Here is a 19,570-nt window from a genome sequence, read left to right as displayed (position 1 = left end):
CCGCTTAGAGAAGGCTGGAAAGCACCGTGAAGCAGTATAAAAATCGAAGTGCTACTGCTGTAACTCAAGGTGGCAAACACACATTGTACACCCTCGTCCTATTTCTTCTACAACAAGCCTGTGAGGTGGGTTGGGCTGAGATAAACAGACTGGCCCAAATTCTCCTAACCAGCTTTTGTGCCTAAGATGGGACTAGAACCCTCAACCTCCTGGTTTCTAGGCCCAGCACCATCATCATTTCCCCAAACTGGCTCGGTACTGTTTTTTCCTTACCAGGAGGGTGTCTGGATGATCTCTATGGAAAATCCAGCCCAGTCTGGAATGATGCCCCCCCCAGCTTTATTATTGGCCTTTCCAAGACCCTCAGAACAACGGAAACCCCCCCCCACTTCAAGTTCACTTAAAAGGCATTTCCCCCAAGTGGCAATTGACCCAGCAAGCCCTATTTAGCCCCTTGCCAGTTTTTGAGACTGAAAGTTTCACTCCCAGACCCTCCAGCACTGACATCGCAGGACAGTTCAACGAATGAGACCATTTAAAGTTTCCCCCATTGTAATGAGATTAAAAGTCCTACTTCTTTAGGTTGTGTTAGCCAAGAACAGATTTATTGGAAAGCCGGGGGCAGGAACGCCGCAGCGCTATTTCTATGATAACAATTCAAACTTTTGCAGACTTCAGCAAACCCCGAATGTCCTTTTATTCTCGTTGTTTCCTTCCTTATCAGCTGTTCAGCCTGGTTCCCAGCATTCCTAATGGCTTCCTTTTGCTCCCACCCAACCTTGTCACAATCATGTTTTGACTGAGATATGAGAAACTGGAGATCAACCCTTCCGAAGATCCATTAATTCCCTTAAAGAGGTTACATGCAGGTTACAATAGTTTTTCCGAATACAAAGTGGCTGTAGCTCAAGGGTGTCAAACTCGATTTCGTTGGGGGCCGCATTAGGGTTGTGTTTGACCTCCAAGGGCCGGGGGTGCATGTGTGTGTGGCCCAGGGTTAGGCATGGCCATGGTGGGCCTCCCGGGCCTATGGCCCGTTTTCGGCAGGCAGAGTGCTGCAGGAGGCTCAGGAGGCTGAAAATGGGCTGGGGGGGCTGCCTCCCCCCCAGCCCATTTTGGCTAGCAGAGGCACCACGGGCCTATCCTTTGATATGTCCAGGCCGCCTCTGCAGGCCAGATTTAAGCAACCCGCGGGACTTGCGTTTGACACCCCTGCTCTATCCCATTCACAAATCCCTGCCCCATTGTGCTCTTCAATGTCCAATATTGAGGTGGCCCCACCGCCAGACGATAATGCACAATATGTGCTGGGAAGCACCATGGAGATCAGCACGTGGCCAAAAACATACAGGCTTCAAACAAGAAAAAAGGAGAGCAAAATATCTGCACTGTTACAAAAAAAAAGGACTCAGGATTATCTCCTTTCTTCGCTGCCTCTTTGATGCACTAGCGGCCCAAGTCCCTGTTTTAGGTGCTAGTACCTGGTCCATGCAATGCAGCCTTAGACTCCCGACACAAAGGTAGGTTGTCTATAACAGCAGCTCTGCAGCAGTGAAGTACCATGAGGTCCCTTCCAGCTCATTCTATTCCATTCTATCCAATCAAGTGTATGTGAAGGGGTGGGCAAATTCAACAACTGTTGGATGAATGACACAAACAAAAGTTTTTGAAAATGCATGAGGCAGAACATGGGTAGAGTTTGGGTCCCTTTAAGACTGTTGGACTGATCACCTGTGTCAGTTATTTTAGAAGAGGAATTCTGACAGCTTTACTAGAATCAAGACTGTGTTTATAAAGGACATGGGGGAGGGGGGAGTATAAATTTCCATCAAGCTGATAGGAAAAGTTAACACTTTGGAAGACAGCTTCAAGATTTAGCAGAATCTCGACAGGCCCTACCCAATAGAAACAGAGGTGGGTGTCACTTAATGTAACAACCGGTTCGCACCAGACTGAAAATGTGAGCCTGCGCACATGTGTGCAGCTTCAAAAACACAGTGATATAGGACAGGATGCTGCTGGGGCAGGTGGGCAGGTCGGGTTACTACCAATTCACTCGAACCAGTCCGAACCGACAGCAGCGCACCTCTGAATAAGATGCGATTCAACAGCGAGAGAAATCAGGTTCTGTACCTAGGCAGGAAAAACCAAATGTGCAGGTATAGAATAAGCGGTTCCTGGCGCAACAGCAGTAACAGTGAGAGGGATCCAGGAGCCTTAGTAGACCACCCCTTAAATAGGAACCAGGCGTCTGCTGCAACAGTCAGGAAAGCCAACGCAGACCTTGGCTGCATTCAACAAGATTCAAGACCACAGAAAGTGAGAGTACCACTTTACACTGAACTAGTGAGGCCACGCTTGGAATCCTGCATCCAGTTCTGGTCATCATGAGACCAAAAAAGGATCTGAGACCCTAGGAAGAGCGTAGAGAAGAGCTACTAAGACCATTAGGGTTCTGGTGGCTAAATCATAAGATGGACAGTTGAGGGAGTTAGGGTTGTCTAGAGCAGTGGTCCCCAACCTTTTTATCGCCGCGGACCAGTCAGCCTTTGATAATTTTACCGTGGCCCGCTGAGCACGCGCAGGGGTGGGGGGTGGGGCGTTGTTTTAAATCCACCTTCCCAATTCAACACCTGAATCATATCCCACCTTCCATTTTGTATGTAGATTTTAAGGAATAAACAGCTGAATTAATCAAGGTCAAAGATAAAAAGAGCAAGGGCAAAATTAAATAAGCCAGAGGATAGCAATGTAAAAAGAATTCAGTATTAAGGAGAGAAAGGAGAAGAAAAAACCTCGCTTCTGCTGAGGTCAGGGAAATGTTTGATACTGATCTGGCTGGGTAAGAGTCCAAGAGTCCATATCGCCAATAACTACGCGTGGGGGGAAAGGAAATGTGTTTTGTGAGGAAGAGAAAGAGCGCGCTTCACCGATGCCCGTTGCCGAAATTTTGGATCTCCCCCCAAAGGCCCCCCCCGCCCTCGGCTGCCCGACGTTCTCTCTCTCTCTCTCTCTCTACCTCTCTCTCTCTCTCTACCTCTCTCTCTCTCTCTACCTCTCTCTCTCTCTCTACCTCTCTCTCTCTACCTCTCTCTCTCTCTCTACCTCTCTCTCTCTCTCTCTCTACCTCTCTCTACCTCTCTCTCTCTCTCTCCCTCTCTCTCTCTCTCTCTACCTCTCTCTCTCTACCTCTCTCTCTCTCTCTCTACCTCTCTCTCTCTCTCTCTACCTCTCTCTCTCTCTCTACCTCTCTCTCTCTACCTCTCTCTACCTCTCTCTCTCTCTCTCTCTCTACCTCTCTCTCTCTCTCTCTCTCTCTCTACCTCTCTCTCTCTCTCTCTCTCTACCTCTCTCTCTCTACCTCTCTCTACCTCTCCCGCCTCTCCCGCCGTTCCTTCTCACAAGCCAAGGCCGGGCGGGGAAGCGCCGTCTCCGTCCCGGGCACGCCGCCCCTCCCTGGGCAACTCGGAGACGACTGAGCCGAGGAGGACAGCGAGAAAAAGAAGAGAGCGGCCAGCAACGACCACCGGGGAAGCCGCCAGGGCCTCCAAGGGCTCCGCTTCCAGCTCATAGTCCGCCCCCTCCTCGCCTCGCTTCCAGGCGAGCCGACTGAGGCGAGAAAGGAGAAAGAGGCGGAGGCATTCACTGAGGGGACGGCTGACTCGGGGAGGTGGTGGTGTAGTAGCGGGGGATTCTTCCTCCTCGTCTCACTTGCTCCTGTGCTTCTGCGCAGCTCCCCCCCTCCGGCGACGGCGCTGCATGAGTGAAGAGTCGGCCGTTGCATGGCCCCCGGCCGCTGCGCGGCCCGGTGCCAGGTACTCCGCGGCCCGGCACCGGTCCGCGGACCGGGGGTTGGGGACCACTGGTCTAGAGCAGAGGTGTCAAACTCAAGGCCCGGGGGATGGATCTGGCCCATGGGGTGCTTAAATGTGACCGGCAGTGCCTCTGCCAGAGAAAATGGAGCTCGGGAGAGTCGCACACGGTCCTCCCAGGGGTCTGTTTTCACTGGCAGAAGGTTGCAGGAGGCCGTCGCAGCCCAAAATGGAGCTCGCGAGCCCGTTTTCGCTGGCAGAGTGCTCCGGCTACCACACGAGTGACTTTGACCTGGCCATGCTCCCCCTGACCACCACACCCATCCCCCAAGGTCCAACACAAGCATGCCAGAAACCCAGAAGACAAACGGGCAAGGCTGCCCAGGCCAGGCGACATGGCTCCACATGCCCAAAGAGGCACAGGTTTGCCATCACGGGTATAGGGTCTCCTGCTTGAGCAGGGGGTTGAACTAGAAGACATCCAAGGTCCCTCCCAGCCCTAGGATTCTATTTCTTTCTTGGAAAGGGAGGACATGGGAAACACAGTGGTAGTTTTCCTACAATGGGAAAGTGAAGCAAGCAGGACATTAATGTGCATTTACATGTGGGAGGGTTGGTTTAGCGCCACCCCCTCCCCACAGAATTAACCCTGCCTTGCCAAGATATTTTGGGTGGCAGCCTGGAAAAGAGCAGCTTCTGAGCTTGGCCAAACCCCCCCCCCCTATTTTTTTCTGAATTGCTGCTCTTCTACTTCGTGGGGAAGAGGCGAGACCTGCCCACCTCACCCGAATCCGTCTGCTCAGCAAGCAAGATGCTTCCTGTTTCCCAGGGATGTTTTGCTAGGAGGCCGCCTGTCTCCCTTCCACCACCTCTGGCCAGCAGGGTTTGGGGAGGTGAGCCATCCTGAGAGCCAGCCAACTGGAGGAAGAGGCGGGTCGGGGGGGGGGGAGGCTTGCTGAGAACGTGATATTTCCAGCCGCTTAATCCTCTCTGCTGCCTTCGCTTGGCTTGGTTGCTGGAACAGGGCTCAGTTGCTACTCAACGGAGAGACACACCAGGAAAACAGTGGGAACGCGGACCTCCAACCTCCTTCAGCCTCAGAGACGGTTCTTGCAGGAACCTACGGGGGCCAAAATGGCAAAGTCAGCCTCGGCATTCCAAGGGGGAGGGTCCTTGAAGGTGAAGGAAGGGAAAAGACAATGGAGAGGGAATGTCAAGAGGAAGAAAAGCATCACTCCGCTATTTCAAAGAAGCAAAACCGTCGCTCTGACTCCCCGTCCCAAACTTTGCCTTGTGGCATCCTTGGTGCACTCTGAGCTTGGTAGTTTCCTGGCAGACGTTTCATAACCCAACTGGATAACGTCATCAGTGTTAGAAGGAGACGGGGTTTGCTCTCTGCTTGGATGCTAGTGGCCTCCCTGACAGTATTGGTGGGAGGGTGATTCCTTGATTTGATTACTGATTGTTTATCTGCGTTGATGCCTCTTCTATTGGGGTCTTGTTTATGGCTTTAAGTTTCAACCAGCAAACAGTAAACATATCCAGGGATTATCAAGTCAGATCAGCAATCAAACAGCCAAATTAAGGAACTACCAAGAAGAAAACAACACTGACAGCCAAGTGACTGTAGATAAAAAGAGAGCAAACCCCACTCCCTTCTAGCAATGATGATGTTACCTAGTTGGGTTATGAAATGCCTACAAGAAAACAACCAAGCTCAGTGAACATTAAGGACCCCCCCCCCAGTCCTCCTCTTCCTCCTTCCCCTCCCCTCCCCAAATCCCACTCCCTTCAAGCACTGATTATGTAACCTAGTTGGATGATGAAACATCTGCAAGAAAACAACCAAGCTCACAGAGCATCAAGGACCCCATAGTCATCCTCCTCCTCTTGCTCTTCCTCCGCCTCTTCCTCCTTCCCCTCCCCTCCACAAATCCCATTCCCTTCCAGTGCTGATGATGTAACCTAGCTGGGTCATGAAACGCCTGCAAGAAAACAACCAAGCTCGGAGATCATCAAGGACCCCTCATTGCAACCCTGAGCTACAAATATATCCTCTTCTATTAAAATTTTGCTTCCCCCCCCCCCCCGCCAAGCTATTTAGGGCACACCTTCCGCCTGCAAATTGGGGGAAGGAATCCCTGGTGCTGATCTGGAACAATTGTAGCCCTAAATGTGTGGAAATGGGATGGGAAGCTCTTGGGGAGCCACAAAAGAGCCCCCCTCCCCCCGTGTCCCAATTCCTCCTGCACTTTGCACCACGGGAAACCCTGTGACGGATCTGGGCCAGGCCCAGAAGGAATGGGCAGGAGGGAAGGAGGCACATTGGCGCCACCTACAGGTTTCCAGCCGCTCCTCCAGAAAAGAGATCTGCTCGCTGAGCGAATCTATTCGGTCCAGTTGCTGGATCAGGTGGACCACCAGGCTGATGGGTTCTGCTGTCCCAGGGCCCTCTCCGGCACCAGGCAGATCCAGTTTGAGAAACGGTGCCAAAACGAGCTGGAACTTCTGTTGAGAAAGGGAGAAGTGTTTTAAGACAGAAAATCCTTAAAGTGGATAGAGAAAGAAAACCAGATACTTTTCTTTCAGGTTTAATGGAACAAAACTGGGGTTGGGGGTGGGTGGGTGGGATTTAGAACTCTGATGTTATATATGTTGACTACTCTACACCCATAAATGGAAGGTCCCCTCAATTCCCACCATGGATGAATGGCTGCAAAAGCTGATGGAGTTGGCTAAATTGACTGCTTTGATGAAAGGGAAAACAATACAAATATTTTTATTTCTACTTGGAAACCACTTCTGGACTTTGTGCTTGAAGTGGAAAAAAGCCGAAACTTTGATTTTTAGGGTTTACCGATGAGTTAGATTTGCTGTGCTAGAAATGGGCTAGTTTCAATTATTACAAAAAAGTAAAAAGTTGAGGGTAGATCTGAATGCCTTATTTTCCTGCACCAAAGGAGTTGGAAGTCAATGCCTTTTTTTTTTACTTCTCCCCTTGCTTCCCCCCACTCTCCACTTCCCTTTTTCCTTTCCTCGTCTCCCCAATATTTGCCTTTGTATTCTTTCTGTATGTAATATTATAAAACTATGTAAACACGAGAACGGGAGAAGCGTGACTCTAGACAGGACTAAGGAGAGTCAGCTTGGAAAGGAGACCACTAGGGCAGTGTTTCTCAACCTTGGCAACTTGAAGATGTCCGGACTTCAACTCCCAGAATTCCCCAGCCAGCATTCGCTGGCTGGGGAATTCTGGGAGTTGAAGTCCGGACATCTTCAAGTTGCCAAGGTTGAGAAACACTGCACTAGGGCATCTCAAGAGAATCAGCCAGGCTGGGGACAAGCAAGGATTTCCAAAGAATCAACCGCAACATTGCCAACCAAGCCCCACAGCTGTGTTTGTGAAGACTCCACCAGTGAAGCTCAAGTTAGGACAGTGAGGGCGAATCTTTTTCTTACGCCGTGCCAAAATTGTGTGCTCGTGTGTTATCACATGAATGCCCATGCCCACACCAATTCAATCCTCCCCGCCCACTTGCACACATCACCCCTCCCCAGCCCCCAGAGGCTTTCCTGAAGCCTGGGGAGTGCGAAAACAGCCTCCCCTGCCCCCCCCCCCCCCCCGGAGGCGCTCCAGGAGCTGGAAAGGATCATTCCTTCCTTGGCCTGTTGGGGCTGTTTCTTGCCCTCCCCAGGCTTCAGAGAAGTCCCGGGGGGCTGGGGAGGGATGGTGCAAGCATGTGCAGGTGGCCGGGGAGGATTGAATTGGTGTGGGCATGTGCATGCATCTCGTAGCATGTGAGCACACAATTTTGGCATGCCGTAAGGAAAAGGTTTCGCCGTCACTGTCCTAACTTGAGCTTCACGGCCTTCCCGGGTCCTCCGGAAGGGCGGAAATCAGCTGGTGGGCATGTGCATGCGTGCTGGAGCTGACGGCTGGCGTACCAGCAAATATGGCTCCGCATGCCACCTGTAGCACGCGTGCCATAGGTTCGCCATCAAGGACTTAGGCCTTTCTTTTCTAAGTCAAGCCCATCACCCAAATTGTTAAGTGAATTTTCTTCCCTGATCTCTGCCTGACTCTACAGATTTTTGTTGCTTAGCTGCAGTGAACAGCACTGTTCAGACAACTGTCATCTCCACTGCTAACCCTGGTTACTAGAAGGGGACTCACTTCTTCCAAAGCGGCCAACCTGCTTCGCAGCTCCCTCACTTCGTCTGGAACGGGAAGGCTGTCACTTCCTGCAGCACAAATGCACATCAAAACAAAACAACAACAAAATGTTGGTAAGAAACCTGGTTAAGGACAGACATCGCAACGATTCCAGGAATGTTGTGTTTGTTGCTATTCTGGGATGAAATAAGAGGCTCCCGAAAGTCTGTCCAAATTTCTCTCGGCCCCTTCGCACACTAAGAGAACCAGGATCTCGAGTTTCTTTCTGGAACTTTCTTCTCTCTGTCCACGTCCCCCCCTCGACGTCTCTCTTCTTCCTTCCTCAAAGCCAGATCTGCATTCCTTCACAACGGCTTCCCAAGCAATCCGGAGGACGGAGGCAAATTGTTCCCAGTTATATAGAGCAGTAGCCCTTAGACTTATATGCCACTTAAAAACACTGTGAAGCGGGATATAAGACTGCTATGGCAATTGCTATCTGGCACTCTGCTTATTCAGGCAGAATAGCAAATATTGCCAACCATACAGTTGAGGTGTTGGGCTGGAAAGCAGTGGAACCTGGGTTCAAGACCACCCTCAAACACAGAAGCCCACCGAGTGTCTTAAACCACTTGCTGGTTCTCTCCCCAGCCTACTTTGCAAGCTTATTTTTGAATGGAGCATTATATCTTGCGGTCCTGGAGGAGAAGTGATAAAAACCAACCAAACACCCCCCAGACGTTAAAAATCCTCCTTCTCTTGGTCTCCCCAAGAGAGGGCAGGAAATCAGCCCTGCGTTAAGTAGCTCTTCCCTTCCCACGGATCGAAGCGTTGCTCCAGCGACACGTTGCTCCACTCTTCCTCTTCGGCGTAAAGGCTGCCCCTCTGCGCATTATTACTCACGGTACGAGTTTGAAGTGGCACAGCGCGTACCAAAAGTAATAATGAGCCGCGATCAGCCTGGGCTGGTAGTCTTCTCTTCCTGCTCGGGGTGCAACATAGAGAAGGAAGGCAGTAGGTGGACCCCCCGAAGCCCCTGAGAAAAGTCTTGAGGTGCTACAGGAAGGTGTGCGCAGAGTTAAAAGTGATGTTTGGGAGCTCCAGGTAAGTCATGTTGGGTCAGGATTAGGGACCAGGTAATCTTGGGTGCACTGCACAGGATGGGTTCATACCAGGGGTGAAATCCTCCCGGTTTGGCACAGTTCGGCTGAACTGGTAGGGACGATTGTCCTTAGTTCTGCGAACCAGTAGTAAAAAAAAAAAGCTTCCAATTAAAGTATTTTAAATACTTTTAAAAATAGCTTTTGACAATTGTGCAGCTCAGCTGTGAGCTGTGCGATTGTTGGAAACTTTCCCCCCACCACCGCTTTTTAAAAATCTAAAAAAATAGCTCCCAATGATCACACACTGAGCCACATGATCGTTGGAAGCTATTTTTAAAGCTTTTTAAAGTATTTTAAAGTATTTTTTCCTTTAAAAAGCCAAAAAAACAGCTTAAAGTGAAAAAAAAGTTGGCCATGCCCACCCAGTCACATGACACCACTACCACAAAGCCACACCCACAGAACTGGTTGGGAGGGATTAGGTTTCATCTCTGGGTAACATCAATTTAGTCTAGCTGTGAAAAACTGAGTTTTCCCACAAAGCTGCACGTAGCATCTGAGAACATGCTTGGAGAAGATAGACATTCCTGCATTGTTCAGAAGCAACAAGAGCAGTGCAGCCATTCCTTTTTGAGGATCAAGTGGGTCCCCACAGCACCTTGGGGGTGAAGCCTCTGGAGTCGTGTTTCCTCTGCCATTTTAAGATGGATGGACTTCAATTTTTCAGAATTCTGGGAGTCCACTCATTGTAAAATGGCAGAGTTGAGAAACACTGCTAGTGTTTTCATCCAGAGTACAGTTGATGTAGCAGTTGATGAATACAGTTGACAGATGGACTGCAAGGCAATCCAACCGGTCAGTCCTGGAGGAGATCAACCCTGGCTGCTCTTTAGAAGGCCAGATCCTGCAGAGGAAACTCAAACACTTTGGCCACCTAATGAGAAGGAAGGACTCCCTGGAGAAGAGCCTCATGCTGGGAATGATAGAAGGCAAAAGAAGAAGGAGATGTCAGAAAATGAAGTGACTGGATGGAGTCACTGAAGCAGCCAGCGTGATCTTAAATGGACTCCGGGGGATGGTAGAGGAAAGGAAGGCCTAGAGGAATGTGGTCCATGGGGTCGCGATGGGTCGGACATGACTTTGCAACTAACAACAACAGTTGATGAATTCAAATTGAATCAATCTGTCCACCAGCCCAGGTACAGGATTTATTTATCATATTGAAGAGACCCCAGAAAAAGTAGCTAGGGTTGTGCCTCCTGGGCATTTAAGCACCAAGAAATTTGTCTTCCTGTCCTACTTGGGAGGGCAGCTCAATGTGAGACCTCTAACCCAAGCAATCTACACACCCATCTGTTCTGACACCCCCTGGCCTGTGAATAAACCAGAACACAGGCTTGGCTGTTTGCCACTATTTTATTACTAAGATAACAAATCCTTTGGCTGAGGGCACAGACAACTCACATTCAATAGAATCGCTTGCAACAACCCAGATAGTTCAAATGAAGCAACGCAGATAATCCCAATGCACAGACACGGCTAGAATACAGACAGATTTTCTTCACTACTAGTTCGAACGGTTGTTTCCTGCAAATGTCCCCTCCCAATGCCTCACTTATAAACTCTCTTGGGAGGGGCCACTCTACAACCACCTGTGCTTAATTATCTTCTATGAGACTGCCTACCGAGTTGCTTCTTCTATTTCTCAGCCCTTCTCAATTGAGCATCAGGGACAAACTGCCTTTGATCTTCCCCACTGCTCCATGCCTCAAGCGTCTCCTGGTGGCCAACCAGCCTCTCTGGTCCCTGCTCTAAGTCTGAACCCTGCACAGGATCCTCCACATTTTCCATGGCAGACTTATAGGGTTCCTCGCTATCTGAGTCCATCAGCAGCTCAACCGGATCCTGGTGGGCCACAACACCCATCTATGCACCTACCTATTCCTGCATAGTAAACTAAACATGTCATCAAAGCAGATTCTCTTTCTGGGCCAAGATGATTAGGGGACTGGAGGCTGAAACATACGATGAATGGTTGCAGGATTTGGGCATGGCTGGTCTAGTGAAGAGAAGGACCAGGGGAGACAGGACAGCATCTTCCAATATTGGAGGGTCTGCCACAGCTATTCTCCAAAGCCCCCAAAGGCCAGAGAAGGAATAATGGATGGAAACTGACCAAGGAGAGATTCAACCTAGAAATAAGGAGGAATTTTCTGACAACGAGAGCAATCAACCAATGGAACAGAAGTTGCCTTCGGAAGTTGTGGGAGCTTCATCACTGGAGGCTTTCAAGAAGAGACTGGGCTGCCCTCTGTCAGAAATGATGTAGGATCTCCTGCTTGGGTGGGGGGGTTGCACTAGATGACCTACAAGGTCCCTTCCAACTCTATTAGTCTATATCTGTGTCTGTATCTCTAGCTTTTCTAAGCCAAAACAAGCAAGACAAGTCACCAGATACGAAGGTGGCCAGAAGGAGGGGCCAGTTGCAAATCCCAACAATGGGAGAGGGGAGGAGAAATTCCATGCAATGGCTCAAAGTCAACCGTTGGCCTCTGCATTTCGTTGTAAGAAAGCACGCACAGCCCAAATCCCTTCCCCAACACCCTTGCCAGACAAGAATTAAGCCAGTCTGATCTCACCTGGGGGAGCTGGGGTGGGGGGCACTTTCAGAGCCCGGCAAGTTTGTCCATCCGCCTGGAGCTCGTACCCTGGATGGCAAGTGCAGCGGTAACTTCCGGCCGTGTTGATGCAAAGCTGGCTGCAGCCGTGTTTCCCCGCCGCACACTCGTCCACATCTGCAGGCAGAGGGGGAAGCTGTGAACCAAGGGGACCCCTGCATGGTGGGAGCAGCCTCCTTCCCAGGCCTGGTTAGTGCGTTTCTCGTTGAACCCATTTACAATAATACATTTTAATAATAATTGTTGCATCAATGATGGGGAAGAGGAGCGGGAGGAATAACAGGCACGAGATCTGATAATCCCGTCATACCAACTCTCGAAATGGGCCTAACATGTCAGCCCAAATGCCCACTGAAAATCCCAGCTTTGAATGCCTTATAAAACACCAACAAGAGTTTGCTAGCCTTAATCCTCTCATGAACAGACCAGGGTACACAGTTAAAGGGATCTTCTAAAGACCAAACAGAGAGCTCTAATGGCAGCAGAGGGGAGGTGGAGGGTACAGCAGAAGAAAAATTCAGCAGATTATTTACCCTACACTTACAAAAACCTGGTTTTCCCAGTCGCAATGGATGGTTGTGAAGGTTGGACCATAAGGAAGGCCGAGCGCCAAAGAATGGAGGCCTTTGAACTCTGGTGCTGGAAAAGACTCCTGCGAGTCCCTTGGACTGCAAGGCCATCCAACCGGTCAGTCCTAGAGAAGATCCACCCTGACTGCTCTTTAGAAGGCCAGATCCTGAAGATGAAACTCAAAGACTTTGGCCACCTAAGGAGATGGAAGGACTCACTGGAGAAGAACCTCATGCTGGGAACAATGGAGGGCAAAAGAAGAAGGGGATGGCAGAGAAGAAGGTGGCTGGATGGAGTCACTGAAGCAACAGATGTGAGCTTAAATGGACTCCAGAGGATGGTAGAGGACAGGAAGGCCTGAAGGAACGTTGTCCATGGGGTTGCGATGGGTCGAAGTCATGAGGTCTCATGACTTCGTGACTAACAACAACAACACAAAAACCTACAAGGCCTCTTCTGTCTGCTAGCCAAAGGAACACCTGCTTTATTTTCCTCACTGCTCTTGCAAGAAGAGACTTTTGTTGGGCATCAAGAATTTCCTAGGGTTAGGAAATGTCTCCCTTTGGGAAGGGAGACATTCTCAGGAGATGTCTATCCCCTCAGGGAGATGGACTAGATCAGGAGTCACCAACCTTGGCAACTTTAAGACTTGTGGAGCTCCCGGAATTTGCTGGCTGAGGAACTCTGGGAGTTGAAGTCCACAATTCTTAAAGTGGCCAAGGCTGGACTAAATGGTCTCTAAAACCTCCTGCAGCCACATGGGAGTCTGGAATGGCATATCCCAGAAGGGGCCCTTTGCATGCACGAGTCCCTTTTCCTTTAATCTGAGCTTTCGGAGCACAGCATCTTTCCCTGAGCTGCAGCTTCTCCTGCAGAGGAAACACCTGACAGCATCCAAACACTTTTACCTGTCCGGCAACACTTCCCGGTCCATCCAGGGCAGGCGCAGTCATTTGGGAGCGAACATTTCCGGCTGGGCGGGCATGGTGGGTGGCAAATAGCAGCTGCGGTGAAACAAACACACCGGTTAGGTTTGCATCCTGGTGGTCTCTCCTTCCTGCAGACCGGCTGCTCGTAAATCAGTCAACGTGTGGGGTGGTTTCATACAAGAGCAGGTGGAAACTCGGGGACCAGAGAGCCAAAAACAAGGAGAAGGCAGAGGGGAACCCCGCTTGCATTCAGACGGGGGGAAGTGGGATGATCAAGGCTATCTACCCTACCTTTATCTGCCTTTTCTCAGGCATGGCCTGTTATCAGAAGAGAGAAGCTGGGTTTGACTGATCCCAGGTGGGTTCAGCTGCCTGTGGAATTAACCCGGTTGAAAAGTTGTCCCCAAGGTGCTTTTTCAGGAGGCAACTGGCATTTCTTGTTTTTTTTTCTTTTGAAGACATTTCGCTTCTCCTCCAAGAAGCTTCTTCAGCTCTGACAGGACAGTGGGGATTTCCAGAATAAAAAATTGCAGACTACAGGTACCATTTGCGCTACTCAGGTGACCCTGAAGACACAGATAAACCGCCAAGTGCTTCAAGGACCCTCTAAGGTAAAGGTAAAGGTTCCCCTCACACATCTGTGCTAGTCGTTCCCGACTCTAGGGGGTGGTGCTCATCTCCGTTTCAAAGCCGAAGAGCCAGCGCTATCCAAAGACGTCTCCGTGGTCATGTGGCTGGCATGACAAAATGCTAAAGGTGCACGGAACGCTCTTCCCTCCCCACCAAAGGTGGTCCCTATTTTTCTACTTGCTTTTTTACATGTTTTCAAACTGCTAGGTTGGCAGAAGCTGGGACAAGTCACGGGGGCTCACTCCATTACACAGCGCTAGAGATTCGAACCGCCAAACTGCCAACCTTTCTGATTGACAAGCTCAGTGTTTTAGCCACTGAGCCACGGTGTCCCTTAAGGACCCACTAAAAGGATGCCAATGACCAGCTGTCTGCAAGGAGTATAAATCCTTCCATTCCCCACCATCCAGTCAGAGCTGAAGAAGCTTCTGGGATGAGAAGCGAAACATCTTCAAAAGGAAAAAAGAAGAAGAAACTCCAATTGCCTCCTGAAAAAGCACCTTTAGGACAATCACGACCTGGATGATTGAGAATCTCTACAGACTTTGGTTGTAAAGTTGTAATTAGGTTTTCAAAGATTCTGGTGCCTGACACGCAGCTCTTTTGATAGTTTTCATTAAATGTTTTTCTTAACATAAAAAACAAACAAAAATGAAGACAAGAAAAAAAGATGAAGGGGGGGAAAGAAGGGGATAGAGTGAGGGAAGAAGAAAGAAAGAAAGAAAAAGACAGGGACTTCCAACTTTTTTCAGTCCATAGTAGAATTATAGCACCTTTTTCCTTCTACAAAAATAGTTAAGTCCTAACTTTTTCTATAACAACCACCTAAAAACTTAAACTCAGAATTTCATTTGTATCTCTTTTGAGCAGAAAGTCCAGAAGTGGTTTCCAAGTCACCTGATATGCAGTTTTGAGGGAAAAAGAGCTTCTCTTTGCATCAAATAAACTGAGTTCCTTCAGCATCAGTCTTCCTTCACACACACATATATATAAAACCAGGGGTGGGATTCAGCTGGTTTGCACAGGTTCGGGCAAACCAGATGTTAATTTTAAATTTGATTTGCCGAACCGGTAGCTGCAAGAACTGGGTGGTCCTTCCTATCCCTCCCCTCCCCTCCCAGGAGTCTCCATGCGGTCCATTCATAATGCCAGATAAGCGCAGGACCCGTTCGGAGGCTCTGGGAGGGCGAAAAACAGGCTCCCAGCCGTCCGGAAGCAGGCCTGTTTCCGATCTCCGGAAGACCTCCAGAGCCCGAGGGAGGCTGTTTTCGCCCTCCTGGAGGCTCAAAGAAAACCTCCAGAACAGGGGTGAAATGCTACCAGTTCTGACTGCTTCAGTAGAACCAGTAGCAAAAAATGCTAAGGTTCACCCAAACCAGTAATAAAAAAAGCTTTAAAAAGTGGGAAAAAATTGTTCTGACGATTGCGTAAATCAGCTGAGTGTCACAGAACCTTTTCCCCCACTTTTTAAAGCATTTTACTACCCCTTCAGCAGAACTGGATGTAAAAAAATGCTTTAAAAAGTGGGGGGGGGAAGGTTCCCACTGTGGATCAGCTGTGAGCGGGTGCAATTATTGGGACCTGTTCCCCCCCATCCCCCCCCCCCCGCTTTTTAAAGCATTTCTTTCCTGCAGTTTGGGTGAATGGGTAGGAAAAATGCTTTAAAAAGTGAAATAAAGAGGGTTTGAGGATTGCGCAGCTCACAGCTGATGAGTGTGATCATGGGAACCTTCCCCCCCCCACCACCACTTTTTAAAGCATTTTTTCCCTGCTGGTTAAGGTGAAAAAAAGTTGGCCACACCCACCGTCACATGACCACAGAACCGGTGGCAAAAAAAAATTAGATTTCACAATTGCTCCAAAGCCTGGGGAGGGCGAAAACACAACCCCTCCCCCCCCCTCCCTGCTGTGGTGCAGGAGGCCAAGTAGGTCATACCCACCATGGCCACGCCCACCCAGCAACTGGGCAGAGAACCGGTTGCTAACATTGTTCAATCCCACCCCTGTATAAACTCTCACCAAGTAACCCTCCTCTAAGAGCCCAAAGGGATTTTTGGTTAATGCTTCAACATAACAAGAACAGGTACCTGTGGGACATCCGAGCGGGGAGAAAGCATTTCTCCGCTTCCATTCAGGGCCGCAAACGTATTCTGGCTGGGAAACTTTCCGATAAGCCTGGCGATGTCCGACTTTATAGGTTGTTCTGCAAAACCACAGAATACAAAATGTGAACTTGATGGATATTTTGAGCAGAAAAGACGACCGGAAAGGGCCAGCTCTCCGGCCCCAAAATACTTATGTATACATAAATAAACTGCCTGACTCTCAACATCTTTGGAATGTTTGCAATTAAGAATAACATTAAAATTAGAATAGAGCTGGAAGGGACCTTGGAGGTCTTCTAGTCCAGCCCCTGCTCAAGCAGGAGAACCTATATCATGTTAGATAAGTGACTATTTAGTCTCTTCTTAAAAACCTCCAGTGATGGAGGCCCACGATTTCTGGAGGGAAGCTGTTCCACTGGTTAATTGTCCTCACTGTTGGGAAGTTTCTCCTTAAATTCAGGTTGCTTCGCGCCTTGATTAGTTTCCATCCATTGTTTCTTGTCCTGCCCTCTGCTGCTTTGGAGAATGTTGACCCCCCTTTGTTGGGGCAGCCCCTCAAATATTGGAACAGTGTTAACATCTCATCCCTAATTCTTCTTCTCTTTAGAATAGCCAAACCCAAATTGATCGCCACGATGTAGAAAAGATGCTGAGACTCTAGAAAGAGTGCAGAGAAGAGCAACAAAGATGATGAGGGGATTGGAGATTAAAACATATGAAGAACGGTTGCAGGAATTGGGCATGTCTAGTTTAATGAAAAGAAGGACCAGGGGAGACAGGATAGCAGTCTTCCAATATCTCAGGGGTTGCCCCAAAGAAGCGGGAGTCAAACTATTCTCCAAAGCACCTGAGGGTAGAAATGGATGGAAACTAATCAAGGAGAGAAGCAACTTAGAACTGAGGAGAAATTCCCTGACAGTGAGAACAATTAATCAGTGGAACAGCTTCCCTCCAGAAGTTGTGAACGCCCCAACACTGGAAGTCTTTAAGAAGATGCTGGATAGCCATTTGTCTGAAACAGTATAGGGTTTCCTGCCTAGGCAGGGGGTTGGACTAGAAGACCTCCAAGGTCCCTTCCAACTCTGCTATTGTACTGTATAAATCCTGCAACTGTTCTTCCTATGTTTTAGTCTCCAGGCCTTTGATCATATTAGTTGCTCTTCAAAGCAACATGTAAAGAAGGAATCATTTTCGATTCTAAACTACGTACAAGAGAAAAAGACCTCTCCCCTCTTCTCAGCCCAGGCAACGTCACAGGGTTAATCTTGTGGGGGAAATAAGAAGGGACCCATGTTCTCCTCAGCTTGTGACTATGGTACTATTGAGCTGAAACTTTGTGTTGCAAAGTAAGACAGTTGCTAAGCGAGTTTTGTCCCATTTTACGACCTACCTTGCCACAGTTGCTAATTTAGTAACGATTGTTACTGGGTATGCCCCAAAGAAGAGGGAGTCAAGTTATTCTCCAAAGCACTGAAGGCAGGACAAGAAGCAATGGGTGGAAACTAATCAAGGAGAGAAGCAACTGAGAACTAAGGAGAAACTTCCTGACAGTGAGAACAATTAATCAGTGGAACAGAAGTTACCTCCAGAAGTTTTAAAATGCTCCAACACTGCAAGTTTTTAAGAAGGTGTTGGATAACCCTTTGTCTGAAGTGGTGTAGAGCTTCCTGCCTAGGCAGGGGGTTGGACTAGAAGACCTCCAAGGTCCCTTCCAACTCTGTTTATTCTATTCAAGTTAGGAGTTGAAATCTACACATATTAAAGCCGATATTTCGATCAGCACTCAGCAGGGAATAAATCCAGACGAAAAGGAGAATGCAAGAGTAGATGCATTGCCTTTCTACCTTGACCCTCCCACACGCTGTAGCAGGGAGTTCCAGAGGTTCCCTGCATGCCATTGGAGGCTACGGCAACTTCCACTTACGTCTTTGTAACAATCTGTCATGGGTTGTAGTTGCAACTTGCCGATGCCTTCAATGGCATGGAATGAACCTCTGGAACTCCCCGCTCCAGGGTATTGGAGGGTCAAGAGAGTAGCCCCTGGTTTCCCTCCGTTCTCTTGCCTGTATGTACTGCAGAGCCTGTTTCCCGGGCACAGGGTGAGGTAGGGCTGGTGGACCGGCTGGACATGGGAGGCGAGGTAGGACATGGTGTGGCTTCTCATTTCCATGGAGCATCCCCCACACCTGTGAGCGCGAAGGACCAAAGGAAACTCAACGTCAGCCACATTTTAAAAAAAAAGATGTATTAATTTACATTTTGTTAGGGTTTAATATACCTCATGTTGTCTGGCTTATTTTATCTGCTTAGCAATATAGATTTCATTCTTATTCTCCACCCCTTTTTTCCAACTAGTGGTAGAATAAGTGCCATGTTAGATAATATTCTGTATCTCCTTTCTCTTTAATCTTCAACGTAAGTCTGTCCATTTCTGCACAATCCAGTGTCTTCCTAATTATCTCTTCGTCTCGTGGTACTTCTTCATTTTTCCAATATTCTGCAGATATAATCGCTCGCTGCTGCTAGTATGTGCAATATTAAATATATACTTGGTTTATCAATTTTTTCTGGTGTTGTACCCAATAGAAAAAGTTCAGGTTTAAAATCTACATGTTTTCCTAGCATCTTTTCGAGCCATTTATGCAGTGTTTCTCAACCTTGGCAACTTGAAGATGTCCGGACTTCAACTCCCAGAATTCCCCAGCCAGCGAATGCTGGCTGGGGAATTCTGGGAGTTGAAGTCCAGACATCTTCAAGTTGCCAAGGTTGAGAAACACTGCGTTTATGTATGTTTTGCTTTAACACAGGCCCACCACATATGGTAACATGTGTCCGTTTTCTGGTTACATTTCCAACATTTGCTAGACATATTTTTGAAGATTTTAGCTAACCTAGCAGATGGTATTTGCATCCGCCACACCTGTGAGTGAGAAACACAAAAGAACAACGCAGGGTGAGCCACAATGAGCGTGTGTTTTGCACCTTGGCAATCAGAAAAAAATTCAACCGAACAATTGGCAATTGGTGCAATTGGCATGTTTTACGTGTGTCCGATGTGGGAAACCCATAAGAAAAACAGGCAGAGTGTCATAACACTTTTGTGATGGCTGCTTTGACTTATTTCTCCCCCAGTTAGTTAGTTATTGTATTTTAAATGCAAATAGTAAATAGCATCAGACAGATATTAGATAGGTACACCATTGGTGTCTCCACAATATACAAGTGAAATTGTTAACACACACACATTGTTAACACATTGCTAACACCTGTATCTTAAAAGGTAAGGAAAATTTAAAAAATATATAGCAATAGCCATCGCACTTAGACTTATATACTGCTTTACAGCTCTCCCTAAGTGGTTTGCAAAGCCTCTTGCCCCCAACAATCTGGGTCCTCATTTTACCCACGTCGGAAGGACAGAAGGCTGTCTGGTGAGACTCAAACTGCTGGCAGTCAGCAGAGTTAGCCTCCAATGCTGCATTCTAACCACTGCACCACTACAGAAGATGGATGGATGGATGGATGGATGGATGGATGGATGGAGAGAGAGAGAGAGAGAGAGAGAAAGATGTAGATATAGATATAGATAT

General features: G+C 48.5%; 1 protein-coding gene across 1 annotated transcript in view; it reads right to left on the bottom strand.

Moving 5' to 3' along the window:
- Positions 1-4,020: 4,020 nt before the first annotated feature.
- The window catches only part of EGFL7 (EGF like domain multiple 7), a 29,360-nt gene continuing 13,810 nt past the window's right edge, over positions 4,021-19,570 (bottom strand). Inside the window, exons 4-10 of the mRNA XM_087704518.1 lie at positions 18,044-18,166; positions 15,963-16,078; positions 13,225-13,320; positions 11,708-11,863; positions 7,987-8,054; positions 6,152-6,320; positions 4,021-4,932 (exon numbers count right to left, since the gene is read on the bottom strand). Of these exons, the coding sequence (XP_087560644.1) occupies positions 4,910-4,932; positions 6,152-6,320; positions 7,987-8,054; positions 11,708-11,863; positions 13,225-13,320; positions 15,963-16,078; positions 18,044-18,166 (751 nt within the window). The 3' untranslated portion in view covers positions 4,021-4,909. The remainder of the gene's footprint in view (positions 4,933-6,151; positions 6,321-7,986; positions 8,055-11,707; positions 11,864-13,224; positions 13,321-15,962; positions 16,079-18,043; positions 18,167-19,570) is intronic.

This window comes from Thamnophis sirtalis, unplaced genomic scaffold, assembly GCF_051295495.1.
Source record: "Thamnophis sirtalis isolate CommonGarterSnake01/CBP01778 unplaced genomic scaffold, rThaSir2_p1.2 scaffold_2, whole genome shotgun sequence".
In the NCBI taxonomy this organism is placed as follows: Eukaryota; Metazoa; Chordata; class Lepidosauria; order Squamata; family Natricidae; genus Thamnophis; species Thamnophis sirtalis.
Note: the sequence above shows the minus strand (reverse complement) of the source record. Positions and strands in the feature narration are given on the sequence as shown.